The sequence below is a fragment of the Gavia stellata genome, chromosome 4, assembly GCF_030936135.1.
Source record: "Gavia stellata isolate bGavSte3 chromosome 4, bGavSte3.hap2, whole genome shotgun sequence".
In the NCBI taxonomy this organism is placed as follows: Eukaryota; Metazoa; Chordata; class Aves; order Gaviiformes; family Gaviidae; genus Gavia; species Gavia stellata.
In genome coordinates this window covers 70025429-70040021 of record NC_082597.1, presented here as the reverse complement: position 1 = coordinate 70040021, position 14593 = coordinate 70025429, and the positions used below count along the sequence as shown (strand labels likewise).

The following is a 14593-nucleotide window of genomic DNA, read 5'->3' as shown; positions in this document are numbered from 1 at the left end:
TTTGCTTTGTGTCAGTGGATTCATAGGAGTGTTTCAACTGTGGTCTCTCTGGTAGTATCAAATAAGATTGAAAAGATAAGTCAAGTTTGACATAACTTTTGACGACATGCCAAAGGAAATTAAAATGTGAGCTGTCAAGTGCAGACTAGTAGATTTGGTTTTGACAGTGTTAGAAACCTATCACAGCAAAGCGGTAGAGAGGAAAAGGTGATCCAGTTGCATCTTGTTAAATTTTGATATCGCTGATTGTTAGGAGGACATCCCACGAAGCTACAGAGAAGAAAGGCCCACACTGGTGAGCGCCTTGACAGAGAGGAGAATTGATGCTGCCATTGGGAATCAGAACAAAGTCAAGTCTATGGCAACCCAGCTACTGGCCAAGTTTGAGGAGAACGCACCAGTGCAGTCCTCAAGCTTACGAAGACAGGTAGGAGATGGATAATAAACCCCTTTATTTTGGGATTATGGAGGAAAATCATGAAAAATAACATGCATTCCTTGAAACGGGATGCTAGTGGTGCCCTAGGCTCTCCTAGGGAAGAGTGAAGCTTACTCAAAAGAGAAAAATTTTAAATTTAGGAGTATGGGATAGAGAAGAACTTCCTAATAAAAGTCCTAATAAAAACTTCCCTGTTATTGCCTGTATTATGTTACATAATCTCTTTCAAAAACATCTTACCGGCAATTTTCTTTTATAACCACTATGGCTGTTGAAAAGCATTCCAGGAACATCCCATTTCTAATGTTTAAGAACTGTCATTTAATTTCTGATTTTAACTTTTTCATGTCAGGTTATATCTGTTTGTTCTTGTGAACTGTGATTAAGTTTTGTGTGTGTGTAAGTGCAGCAGATAAATGCCTGGGAGTTTCTTTGCAATCAGAATATTTGTGTCATTCCAAGTGAGGCTTCCTGATGACTGCTGGTTTTTCAGGATGGAATCTGAACTACTGCAACTTGCAGAGTGTTTGTCTTTGAAATTAGATTGAGTCACTTCAAGCTACTGCTAGCAGTGCAGTGTCAGCAGTATAAGGCTCAGTATGGTTTAAGTGCCTGAGTTCTTGAACTGCTGCATAGTCTGTCTTCATAGCTTGTGCCAAGCTCTATGCTGCCATGGCCACATTGTGAGTGGGACCTGACCTAGCTGCTTTAAAGCTGTGTCAAGTATGTCTATGCTACACTGCACACCAGTGTTAGTAGTATAACATAATCTCAAAACTGGTGACGTTTATCCGCCTCTTTACCAATCAGATGTTTCCTCAGCCACTATATATTGGCTGGAATAACCAGGATGATTTGAAGGAACAATGAAAATAAAGGGAAGGTCCAAAAACATATATAGTTTCCCATTTTTGGATGTTTTTTCCCTTTTTATATTTTACTTGCTAAATGAATTCTCCCCTACCCTATTTTTTTTTCTTAAATGTTTGTCTGTCTTATTCTGTATCTCATTCCTTTGGCTTTCTTTGAGTTTCCTTTATTATTTTATCTTTCTTCCTTGGTCCCAACTCACTTTCCCTACAAACTGCCTGCAGCAACCTGTTTTGCCTTATCAAGAGCGTGTTCACAACCAACCATCCAGCAGACGAGAGCAAGGCCGTCTTGCTCCCATACCCCAGTGGAAACAGGTAACAAAACTAATTATGAATACAATGCATTGCTTGCACCCAACACCAGCTGTCACTGTCCTGTTTTTAAACCAGTCCCTTTCTAGCACCTTGTGTGAGTCCATTATTTTAAATAATTTAACTATTAACGAATAAAATCAACATCTGCCTTTGGTAATGATGCATAGTTTAATGTTTCAAAAGGACTTAGTCAAATTTTCCCTGCCCGCTTATGCTAGTTTCAACTTCCTAGGGTTTCAGTGGATATTTTGGCAGAAACCTTGCCTACAGATGCAACCTAGAGTAGACATTGTATCATCCGAGTATTTCTAGATTTTTCGGTTAGAAAAAAATTGAAAATAGGTAAGCAATTATTGTAACCAATGGGGTTAAACGTGTCTTGCTATCTATGATATTAAAGCTCTTCCTTGGTATAAATAGTAAAATCGCTTACCAGTTTTGCTATTCACATGTGGAATCTTGTGTCTTCTGTGGTTACAGGAGACTTTACTGTGGTTTCCTTTTCTCTATGACAAACGTAGCTGTCCTCGCCAACTTCTCACATTCATTGCATTGCAGATTCCTGTATTAGTGTGAGTTAAGTAAATTTTAGGTTTTCTGCCACAGAGGGGGTCAGAATAGGGATCAACAGCAGAAACATCAGCAGGTATCAAATTTTATTTTCTCTCATGTGTTTTGGCCCAGTGTCATTGCTGGTGTTTTTCTTTCAGCAGTGCACTTTCAAAAGCAAGGCTTGTGACAGACAATCTTTTCAGGCAGACAGGGATACTTATCTCACTGGCTTCCTCTGCTTCCACTGTTTCCCTGTGCAAATGGCCTCCTCATGTTTCTGAGACTGCTGAGATACGTTTTTCTGGCAGCCATAATTTGGAGAAACATCTGCTTCTTTCTGGTTGCAGTTTAATCAGAGCATACTTTAGAGTCAAGAGAAAGAAGATGACACTAATTTGGAAATTCACTGTTCTGCATGTTTATGGATTCATGGTGAACTTCATGTTCAAGGCATTCAACACAATTAGTGCTGCATGTCATGACCAGTGTCATGAGCTAGAAGACTTCTCTCCAAGAAAGAAGACCTAAACCAGGGGACTTGTCAATAGGACTGTCAAGAGAGTCTTAAAAATATGTCAACATTATGTTTAGGTTTTCTGACTCAGTGTTTTTTCTTCTACCTTCTGTCTCATCAAAATCTTCTTTATAGACTAATGAGCACTTTCAGGTGGATACACATCATCCATGACTAAGGCAAATTTCATTTTTTAAGAATACTTCCCAGCCTAAAGCAGGAGAACCCAAAGAACTGATGCAGAAGAGCATAATATGGCTGTACAATATTAAGTGAGTTGATGAGCACTGCTTATGTTATCCCACAAAAACAAAGGAAGACAACCAATGCAGTCCAGTTAATCTCAGTTCAGAAGGATGAAGATTGGTGTTTTAGCACTTGGAGAAGATCACATCCCTGCAGCCTTAAGATTTGTATTTGAACCTGCTATTGAAACCTTATGAAGGTTTTATAATTAAGCCTTCATGGTGAAACACAAAAGTTCTTATTGCCATCCTTTTGTAATTGATCAAAAAAAGGACAAACTTTTGCTTCCTGCTTTTATGAGGAGGATTTTCTCCTCGCTAGAGAGCAGTTCGTCGTTGTTTTTGTTCTTGATTTTGCTTGCACTACATGATTTTTTTTAAAAAAAAAAAAAAGGGGGGGAGGAGGGGGGAAATCCTTCTGATCTCCCTTAACATTGATAGCATCTCCATATAGGCAGCAATGTGAGGCAGATCTTTGAAAAATCTTTCTGTAGCAATTGTACTTTCAGAGGACTTACGCTGTTTTATTCAACACTGACATTGATTGCCTTGTGTGGATGGTTCCCCTCTCAAGGTTACAGCTGGAGATGATCGTTCCTTGACAGGCTTTACTGTGTCAACAGAAGATGGTTGGTTTTTGGTTCCAGGTTTCATGCTGGATTTTGCAGTGCTTTTCTTCTGACAGTTGAAATGGAGAAGAATAAAACTGGGTCTCAAGGATGCAAAATCTGCAGGATACAGTAGGGTCAAAGAAACAATTGATATGGTCCCTATTCCAAAGGTTCTTTATTACTTGCCTGGGGAAATGAAGAACATCAGTTGTCTTAACTCAAAAGGTATGGGAGTATATAGAATCATTTATTCTCAACTGAGGCAGGAAGCCATCCACTGAGCGAAGCAGCCAGCTTTGCCAAGCTTGGACAGAAATCCATCCTGCAGGAAGTTGTTGCTGAGGCAGTGCTTCAGCTGGCTGCGGAGATTCCTAATTCTGGTTGCTTAGGCAGGCAGAATCTGATAGCTGTGAGACTGTGTGTTACTATGGTACTGAAATGGCTTTCTACTGTGACACTGGGCACTCTAGCTACAAAGCTATTTCCTGGGCCACTGATAACCAACAGTGGAGTTGGTGCAGGGTACCAGTGCATGTTACTGGAGATACTGTAAAGGATTAGTATTGCTCCTGACAAGCTTTTTAAGGAGGATGTATGTTTACTGGAAAGAGCTGTTCATGAAGCTGTGGGAAAGTGTTGTCTTGTTTGGCACAAGTGTCAGTGACTGCATATAAGATATACCACATAGCAAATACGTTCTACTGAAGAGTCCTTTCAAAAGGAGCAAAGCAGGTCCTAAGGGGACAAAGTGGTGACGTGTTATTCAGGGAAGCCACAAGTTGTCTAATGTTCTTGCCAGTAGGCAGAATGAAGTTGAGGTGCTCAGGGGTCTTTGGGAGAAGGAAAGTCTTGTGTCTTGTGTTTGATAGGTTTGGTCCTGTGTCTTGGGACTGCATGGAAGAGGAGAGTATACTGCAAAAGCATGAGTGTTTGCAGGGGAGAAACCACACAGTTGCAAAGGATGTGGTCTGGGTTGGAGACCCAGTTTTGATGGAAAATTTACATCTGCCTTGGGCTGTTGCCTGCTAGTGTCTGTCAGATGGACTGACGTAGCTGTACTTCCTTGTCAGTTTAAGTCTAGGATCTTGCTTTGCCCTGGAGTTAAGAGTTACAAGGCCAGCAGTTTCAATGAGTTTGTAAGGAAGACTGTCTTTGTGTCTGTTGTACAGGTGGGGTAGGCGTGGCTTGCTAAGACAGGATTCCTTAGAAAGAGTGAAATGCTGGCAGAATCTGTTCTGAATCAGTTTTTACTTTCATCACAAGACCTTTAATGCTATCTCTCTTGGAAAGGGAAAACCTTCAAAAGATCAAGCAGGTTAAAAACCTCACCAGTCTGCTGCTCGCAGCATTCTGTGTGGCCTGCATTTTCCTCATGAATTTGGATTACAAAGCTTGCTTTATTGAGCTACACTTTGAGGGTGTTGATCTGTGTTGTCAAAACTGGGTTTGTGCTATTGTGAGCACCTCAGCAGCAGCTAGTAATACATGAAGATACTGTTAAGTGTACATGCACAGTCTAATATGTGTATTTTTTTATGTGATGGTACTATCTCCTAAAAAAACCCGATTGTGTTTCATGGTGTGGTGGTTCATCTCCTCAAATGAGCGCCTACTTGTATAAAAACATCTTCCATCGTGTGTTCTATTGCTTTCCAAGCCATTTTGGCTGCTTTTGGGAAAGAGCATCTCATCAGGGATGATGAAGCCATTGAAAAGCCATGTGGCCTATCCAGAAGAGGATCTGACTGTCTGGGTATGGCATGGGAGACGAGCCTTTTAAACTGAATTTTGTCCTGGCTTTCCAGACTCTCAGCTTATGGCCTTCAGCAGTTTTCTGATATACTTTCATAGGTCTCCTAACAGCAACAAGGTATGTGTGTAACACATAAGCTTAAATCACTGATGTGTGCAAAGATGCTTATAAGATGGAGATCACATGTCTTGCTGCAAATCTTTTCTGCCTCTGGGGGTCTGATGCTTTTTCTTTTGAGATGGTCCCCTGAAATGTGATAAAGGTGCAGCAATACAAACTCTTTTCAGTAATTCTGTTGGAACTGTGGTTTTTGAAGATATACGATGACTAACTGAGATGATCACAGTCAGCAGGAGCTGAAATCTTAACAGAAGAGAACTTAACGACACCAATGATTTCTAGAAATATTGTTTTTCCTACTTAATTTCTTTTTAAATCTGTTGATATATCTTTCCTCTTTCCTATAGCCATCTTTGTCTTTGCGTGCTCAGAAATGCATCCTGAACATATACTTCATATACCTATACAATGTTATAGTCTGAGATCTGCCATGGAAAAATACACAAGTCTGTGAAAATGTTGAAATTTGAAATGCAAACTCTGCCATGGTCAGATGAAAGTCCATGAACAGCTGTAGTGGTTGAAAATGTTATCGCCCTTTCAGCTAGAAATTAGTGACTTCACAGCTGAGCCTTTTGAAACAGCATATAAATGTTCCTCATCCACTTCAGTGCAAAGTCATGTGCTTTACTTTAAGCTGCTTGTAGCATCTGTTTGAATTAGAAGAGTTTATTTTTCTGATTTTTCCGCCCCCCTCCCCAAAAGGGAAGAGAACACCCAAACAGATGTTAGCGCCAGCTCAGCTGTAAGGGCAGTAAGGAACATCTGTAATATCTTTAAACAGCATGCTGTTTCTTTGGAGGCTATCTAACAGTGTCTTTGGATAAACACCATTTTTTTTGCAGTGCAACAATTTCCATATATGCTCTGGTGAGAACTCAAAAGGAAAAATCAGGCAGAAGGTACATTAATAATCAAGAAGTGATGTAGAAAAGACTGTACATAGTAAGAAGGTACAGAACTAGAAAGGCATGTTTTCTGGCATGTTAAAATGAGGACATGTGTGTGCATTGTGGAGATATGGCTACATTTTAGCTATAAAACAGTTGCATTTCTGTTCTAGTAGAATGGCAGAGTACAGTTTAACTTGCCTGAGATGGTTTAGTATCTGTAAGTTAAAGAGGAGGGATCTGAAACTCAGAACAGAACACTGTGACTTGAGTTGTATTGCTAATGAACTGCAAGCAAGAGTAATTAGGTCAACAGGATGGATATCTTTAAACATTGCAAGGCACGCTAATAAGTAATTTTTCATGAAGCAAAGAGAGCAGTCCATCTGTGCTATGGAGAGTTCCAAGTCATACCTTTCACTGATTAGAAGACCTTCAGTCAGAAACTCAACTGATGATTGATATAAGTACATGTTGGCTGCCCCTAGAAGTATTTGTCAAATGGACATGTGATCGTGTGGCTGTGGGTGAAAAACTTCGGTCTTTCAGCTTCAGATAAAATGTGGCTTTAGGTCGTTCGTGAGAGGTGTGAGCTTAGGATCACAATCTCAGTTCATGTGTGCTGGCCTGTCTCACCAAAGCCAATGGTAATGTTATCTCTTTTCTACCATTATTATGATTTTTTTTTTCTTTTTCTGTTTTAAAAAAAGCTGAGGAATAAGGAACGTTCTCGGACCTGCCCTAAAAAAGTGATCATGCTCTCTTCTTCCACTCCACCTTCCTCTCCACCGTACCCTAGGCAGCAGGTGATTCCCTCTGCATGCTCTGTCCCTCTCTCTTCATTACTGCTTGTGCAAGTGACTAGATCAGTTACTGGATATCCCATTTACAAATGCATTTCCAATTTTCTTTTTTCAGATGGCGATAGGGCTTCTTCAGCCTCTTAGATTAGAAACACAGGTTGACGTTAGCTCACCAGAAGTATGATTATGATGATAATTTGATGCACTGGAGACTCCAAGATTTTACTGTAGGGTAATTTGTAATTACAGTAGCCTTTTCCAGTTTTGAGTTGCAGCAAAATAGAAATTAAATGTTTGGAGTAGTGCAGGGAAAGAAAATGCAACTTTGCTCCATCTCCACCCTTCATTTAACAAGTGTGAATGAAAATTTGCCCTTGAATTCATGAAACTCTTTCAGGATTACTTGTATGAAGTGCCTTTTTAGAGCGTTGTAGTGGCCTGCACATGTCCAATGTGGTCTTTCTGTTTCACCCAAGCCTTTGTCTCACAAGAGTTTGTGTTCAGTCTGTCTGAGTTTGAATTTGGAGCAGTGAGAACTGTTCTGAAGAGTGTATAAATGTGCATCCAGATGTTTCTGCACATGTGTTTGTTGTCCTTCTGGTTAAATATTACCTGAAATCCTTTAATATTTGTGTCTTGTTGTATGCAGTAATTGTGCTTCTTTGAGTTGTATCTTAAAATAAGATTTTTGTTTCACTTTCCTACTGTAGTAATAAATTCCACTCCTCCCTGATCAATCTTGAACTAACCTTGAGGTGGTAAAAAGGCAACTGCAGTTCCGTAGACCTCCCGTAACTTTAAATAGGAATTGTACCAATAAATTTCCCCATAGGTGGAAAATGTTTCTTTGCTGAACACTTGTATGCCTATAAACTCTGTAAAGGCATGTTACCTTTTAGCAGAGTAGACAAGACTTATGCTTGGACATAAAGTTTGAATTGCCTTATTGCTGTGATTTCTCAGAGTGTTGTTACATGTTACATTTAATTTGGTCTAATTGTTGTCAGCCTCTGGAGCACAGATTCTCCGCTGCCTCTCTCGTGTCTGCATCTGCAAGATAGGTCAGGTCTGCTTACTGATGTGATTTAAAACTGTCCTAACAAAAAAGTGATTAGTTTTCTGGCACACTGTGGATAGCATGGTGCAAGAAAGGGTACAGGAATGGACATCTAGGTAGAATGGGTGGGGAAAGCCCTTTTTATTAGCAAAACCCACATTTAAACCGAATTGAGTATAATATCAGATGATGTGATAGCTAGCTGCCGCTGCCTTGTCAACATCCTTTGACAATTTTGACAGATAGATTTTATGAGAGAAGAAAGGTTTTCCCCAAGTTTACAGGTAGAGAAACTAAGGCAGTTAAATGCTGAATTTTACTTTTTAATCATTTTCCATATAGGGAAATTGGCTTTCAGTCACTAAGGACCCCTTAGCTCTGTATTTTCCCTCCCTAGCTTCTCCAAGTGTTTGTTTGTCCTGTGTCTTTTTGGTTGCCTGCAGTTTAGTCAAGAGAGCCAACTACTGCTTGGTCTAAGTGTACTTTGACCATTTTCTATGTTGTGTCCTGTAGGAAACTTTTTTTACACGTCTTCTTGCTGAAACAAATAATAATTAAAAAATTTTGGCTTCCTCCTTTTAACTCTGAGGAATTTTTACCCCCTGTGCTACAGAATTGATCTGTTAGACTCAATGGAGAGGGGTCTGCTTTTGAAGACATTCTTTTTTCCTTAAGAATGATTTTTCCTAAAATTGTCTTGGCCCAGGCCTCATAGTGAGTGAGATGGATCTATGTCCTTGTTACACTGATGTCTTTTAAAACCTGTACTTCTGCGCTTCTAACGCATTCATTCTGCCACTTCTTTTTAAACTTTCCATTTCCTTCCTTTGATCTAACATCACAGTATGAGTTATACTGAGTGTCTTACCATCTTTATCATACTGATTTCATTATATTGTGGTACTATATTGTTGTTTAGGTCTATATGGACTGTTTTTTGAATTTTTTCCCTACAGGATCTAAGTTATTATTGCCAGTTTTAGAATATTCTTCTTAATAAACTGTTCTGCTATCATTATGGCCTCTTTTCTATCTGCATCCTAAAAAAATCAGATGAAGTGTGTTTTGACTAGGAAGTTGGCCTGTGGTTGTTATTAAGCTCATAATTTTTGCCTGCAGACAAACAGGGAGCCTGGTGCCGACTATCCTGGGGAGCAGAGTCCCAGACAGGAAAGGGTAAAGAGCATGAACAAATGGCATGGATGCTGATGACACAAGGCTGTGGTGGATGCGTGTAATACAGAGAGCAAATGTACTGGGTAGTGAAACACACTTATCCTAATGCTGCCGTTAACACGCTGGAACTGCTGAGAGTCAATTAGGAGTGATTACTTCTGTGTGATACCCACATAAATGCATAACAAGCCTTCATCAACAGTTTGCTATATGCTTTTATTTTGCCATAGGTCTAGCACTTAAGCTCTTCACATTCTTTTTCTCTTACACCTCTTTATTGAAGTATGCTGTGGCTGTTGCAGAACAAGAAGTTACGTTTTGTGCTAATTCATGCAAACATGGTTGCATTGTTTCCACTGCTTGCTTTCTGGATGGTTAAACAATTGTCATTCCATCCTGCCTCCTACAGACCAAATTAAAAGTAAAAACGAAGAGGCATTATTTAGCATAGTGATTTTGAAGCCTTCTTAACAATGAAATATTCAACGGTCTGTCCGAATGGCTCAGTATTATACGGAAGCATGGGAAAAGAAAAGATAGGCACTCAGAAGAATTGGTTGATTTGCATTCATATTGACAAATTAATTGACATTCCAGTAAAGGCTTTGAATGAATTAAGTCATAAGTGGTAGCCAGCTATAAAACTGTTGCAACTTTTAGAATGTGTTCTAACAAAAGACTCTTGTGGGCCGAAAGTTTTCTGACAGACAGTAGAAAATGAATAAGCGTGTGTCTGTAGTGACGCAGAAGCCCACAGCTTTATAATAGGCCCTAGTTTTAGTGAAAATGATCTAGTAGGAAGGAGTAGGTGGAACTGAAAGCAGCTGAAAGTAGAGAGTTATTAATGCATTTGAATGGGAAAAGTGTTTCTCATAAATTGGTTGTGAACCCAATTTTCTGTTCTGCTTTGGAGGACAGTTAGCAATACATAGGAGCACCCTAGCATTCTTGACAGACCAAGCCTGAGGTTTCTTCACGAACACGTTTGTAGTTTCTGGTCCATTTACTTCTGAACTCTACAAACAAATTAGCTGAAGGCTGTGTGATATTGCAGGTGATACTCCTGTCCTGTACAGCAGGCCACAAGCCAGGTCTTTTTTCCATGTCACTAAGTACACCACACAACAGTCTAAGATTATTGATATGAAAGGCCAGAATAGCAGAGGTGTCATATATTGTGTCTGGGATGTGTTGACATGACGGTGCAGTAAGAACAAGTAGGGTAGTGAAGTTGCAGAAGTAAAACTGGCAACTTCTGTGTTAGTTTGATTTTGCTGTGCTTTGTTTCAACCAGCCAGTCTCATTAAACATCCTCTCTTTGTTAAGTACAGCATTCACTTTTCATATACCAGTGGAAACAAACTCATTCTTTATGAGAACTGAAGTACATTACCCTAAAAAAAGTGTTTCTGTGCACAAAATCTGAGAAGCACAAGTATTTGCAGGTTTAGATATGTAAAGGAAATAATTGAGAATCAAGAACTATGCTGAAATAAGTTGGCAAATAAGCTCCTTTGTGCATGATAAAGCCACTTTTTTTTTTTGGTAGTAATGTCAGAGAGAGAGGTCACACGCTTGTTTGGTTTTGGCTGCAGCAATCCTAGGTAGGAGAGTTGTGAATAATGGCTAATTCAACTGTTTTTTCTTGGTCTCGAGGGTCAAAACTTAGCACTTCATTAGAACAGTAAACATTGGAGATAAATGATTTCCATTTATTGGAAACAAAAATAGTCTTCACATGGGAGCTCCTCTTACTGTTCTGCATGTGAATGTCTTACCTTTTGTCTGGCGTTTTGGTGTCTATTCCTTTTGGGGCTTTTTTGTTGGTTTGCTTACTTCCTCCCTCCTTCCTCATCTCACAGAGATCTCCTCGTTTATTTTCTGATGACCAAGTGCCTGAGAATGTTGAGCAAAGGGCATGTCAGCTGGCTGCCCTCCTGGAGTCCAGACCTGCAGTGAGGCATCAGGTGACTACAGCCCTGCCTATCTGGTGTCCTGTATCAGTATGGGATTCTGGGTACTGGTGACATCTGGGGTCAGAGGGATAGAAAAATTCACCAAAATACGATGACTGTTGCTGTACAGTCGTGTGGTTAAAAAGACACGGTCAAGTCTATTTTGGGTAGTAGTTTTATCCTACTTGCCAGTTCTTAACTGTCTGCTTGTTTGATGAATGACAATGCTTCTGTTTCTCAAAACGCAGTGTAAACAATAAGGTAAAAAACAGCCTCCAAGCTTCAGAGTACATGCTGAAAACCAGTGGCACTCCAGATCAAATCATCTCACAGTGGTCATTTACCAGTCAGTTGCTCTCAAATTTTACTTGCTTTGGAAGCAAGAACATTCGCATTTTCCAAGCATAATTCCTGGCTCTGAAGTACTACTTTTGTGTCCATACTTCCTGTATACTTATTTTCAATGGTAGAGTTGGCAGCTTGTGCAGATTTTCTTTGATTCCAGTGTACACTTTTGTTTTGGTTTGGTTTTCTGCTTTATTTTCTCTCCAGTGTGTTGTTTTTGGCATATGGGAGCATGCCAGTTTGAACAGTGGTTTCTTTAGTTTCTAGCTGCTTGCCCCATCTCTGTTTTCAGTTATCTTCAACAGCATTTTGCAAACTGGAGGATGCTTTTGGAAAACACCATCTACATAAGTGGTTTTTTTAATAACTTATTGTTTTGAGTTAACCATCCAAAATCAAGCACTCTTCTTGGGCTGGAGTATAAACAGACCCAGAACTTTTGCTGGTGGGCATAACTTTTCCAAGCCATGTCAAAAGGAAATTTCTAACATTTAGGTCACTTTTCGTTGCCATTCTTTTGGGGATGCTGTCTTTGATGATAATTAAAATCAGTGAAGCTGTTCTTGAGGAAGGAATACTGAACCTTTGGTTGGATTTGGGATAGTATTTGGGGACATAGAAGAAACCATGAAAGACTGGGTAATAAGACTAATTTAAACATATTAACATCCATTTGTTAGTGGGTGACACAACTGAAGATCTCGGGCATGATCCAAGGACAGCATACTCATGTGCATTTCCTTACTCAATTGAAATGATTATAGAGGAATTAACATCTAGACCAAAGCATCTTGTTCCTACCTTTTGTGTTGCTCTCTAGCACTTTTAAGCTCATTTTGTGGTTGGAAAAGATTGACAGCATTCCAATGCAAAGATAGAAATTATTTTTGAAACAATCTAATTTCTGTACAGTGCAGAATTAAGGAGGAGAGAAAATATAGAGGAGATGGAGTACACAAAGTAGAGGAAAGGATAAAGTGGGTAGGCCAGAGAGGAAAAAGAGGAAACAGATGTTGGAACACTGCAGGCAATGATAGATTATGATGTGGGATTTAAGGAAAGAAAACAAGAAAAATAGCATAGTAAGAGGAAGAAAGCATAGCAAAGACAGACATTTTCAGAAAAGAAATTTGATTACATGTTGATGATCTTAAGTACAGAAAAGCTGTGTATAAAGTAAACAGTTGTATTTCTTTAAATTGGGGAAATTGTGAAAGCCAAGCTATTTTGCATTTTATCCAGTAGATTTAATCTTGAGGCTAGGCTATTCTAAGTGGCTAGAAATAGCTGTTTTCATGGATAATGCAGTTAAATGACATTTATTTTTCCTTTTTATAATGGAAAACATAATTGTCTTGTAAAAGAGGGTAAATTATTTGAAATTTGCATTATTTTTCTTTCCAGATTATAATTTCTAGGAATGCACAGTTTCTACTAGTGCTATTTGTCTGATACTTCCAGCTATTGTTTTTTTTCCTATTTATGTGAAGTATTTCTTGGAAGATAGGCATAATCAGCCATAGAGATAATGAGAAGGAGTATGTTGAAAGACCGAATTTTGGGTTCTCCTATGAGGAACCAGTTTCAGAAGGATGCAGATTCTCAGTTTGGGATTTATTGTTAGCCATTTGATAAACAAAAACAGCAGATTGTTTTGTATTGTTTCATTCTTTTTAGTGTGATGTTTCCAATCTGCTTACAGTAAATTTTAGGTTGGAAATTTGCTGCTAATTACTGCTAATGCATACAAGTTAATTTCTTTCTCATCCATCCCCAAGGAGAGCAGGCTTTTGGTTACTATAGTTAAAATATAGAAGAGGTCTCACATGGCCTGAAATACGATCTTAGTGCCTTGGGCCAGTAATACAGAACAATGGGAGATACAGGAGGGGCAGAGGAAATTGATTTGGGATCTTTGCCAGTGGCTTAGTTGGTTGGGTTACAGGAGGTTGGACATCTGTGGAAGTAGGTAACTGATTCCAAATGTCCCTAAATAACTTAAAACCTAATAAAGAGCAAATTAAGAATAACTTTGCCTCACTAGGGAGAAAGTGAAGATACACTGGACATTTTTCTCCAAGTTTTCCTTCAAGAGTCTTTAAGAAATTTTTTTTGATGGTGGGCAGAAGGGCCTGAGGGTTTTTTTTATTTGCTCCTCTCTTTCTTCTGTAGTCATGTATGATTGTTTTGATTTTTATTTTATTTTTTAGCCTGAGACTGAACCGTCTCGACGATTCTTTGTTGACCAGTGGGAGCTCTCCCTTAGCCTCCGTTCTTCTAATCGCCCTTCTTCACCTTCATCTGACTCTCTTCGACAGGTAGCATTAGCCTGAGCATTGCAAGGTGCACTCGGCTATGTTCGCTTGCTGCACCCTGGTCCCACCAGCCAAGGACACACCACAAGAGATGGCTAGGCTTGCAATGCTTCACCTGCAGAATGCAACGTCTGTGCATATTCATGCACAAATGAGAAGCCAGAGGCAACCTGTGGCATAGCTTGGTTATTGTCAGCCTTAAAGCAGTTTGAAACGAAGTATGTTTAGTTTGGTGTAAATGAAAAGCTTGTGGTACATCTTGCTCTCAAATCAGTTCTTTTGAGCACTGGTAGTCCTTCTGACTTTGCAGTAAATCTTTCTTGTTTTGCTTGCTGCTTTTGTTGAGATCTTGGGCCAAACTACAGACTGCGTTTGTGTATATATGTTTAATGGACAGTGTGAAATAAAAAGTACTTTGGCTTTCTGAAAAATCACTGGGAATTTGAACTAGTTGCAGTTGTCATACATAAACACCAGGAACTTGATTTGACCTAAGCTGGAGTGGATTCTTGGCCCACTCTTGAAAATTTTGCAGAACTTTGTATATCTTGAAAGCTTTTGGCCATAGGAGGAAAGATAAAATGCTTCATTTAAGACCCAGTATTAGGCCAGATGTGATGTACAGGGGGAA

At 39.4% G+C, this 14593-nt stretch overlaps 1 protein-coding gene across 1 annotated transcript in view; it reads left to right on the top strand.

Annotated features, from left to right (window-relative positions):
* The window catches only part of MICAL3 (microtubule associated monooxygenase, calponin and LIM domain containing 3), a 136521-nt gene that overhangs the window by 44216 nt on the left and 77712 nt on the right, over nucleotides 1–14593 (top strand). Inside the window, exons 16-21 of the mRNA XM_059816307.1 lie at nucleotides 254–427; nucleotides 1534–1626; nucleotides 7022–7117; nucleotides 9291–9347; nucleotides 11210–11314; nucleotides 13858–13965. Of these exons, the coding sequence (XP_059672290.1) occupies nucleotides 254–427; nucleotides 1534–1626; nucleotides 7022–7117; nucleotides 9291–9347; nucleotides 11210–11314; nucleotides 13858–13965 (633 nt within the window). The remainder of the gene's footprint in view (nucleotides 1–253; nucleotides 428–1533; nucleotides 1627–7021; nucleotides 7118–9290; nucleotides 9348–11209; nucleotides 11315–13857; nucleotides 13966–14593) is intronic.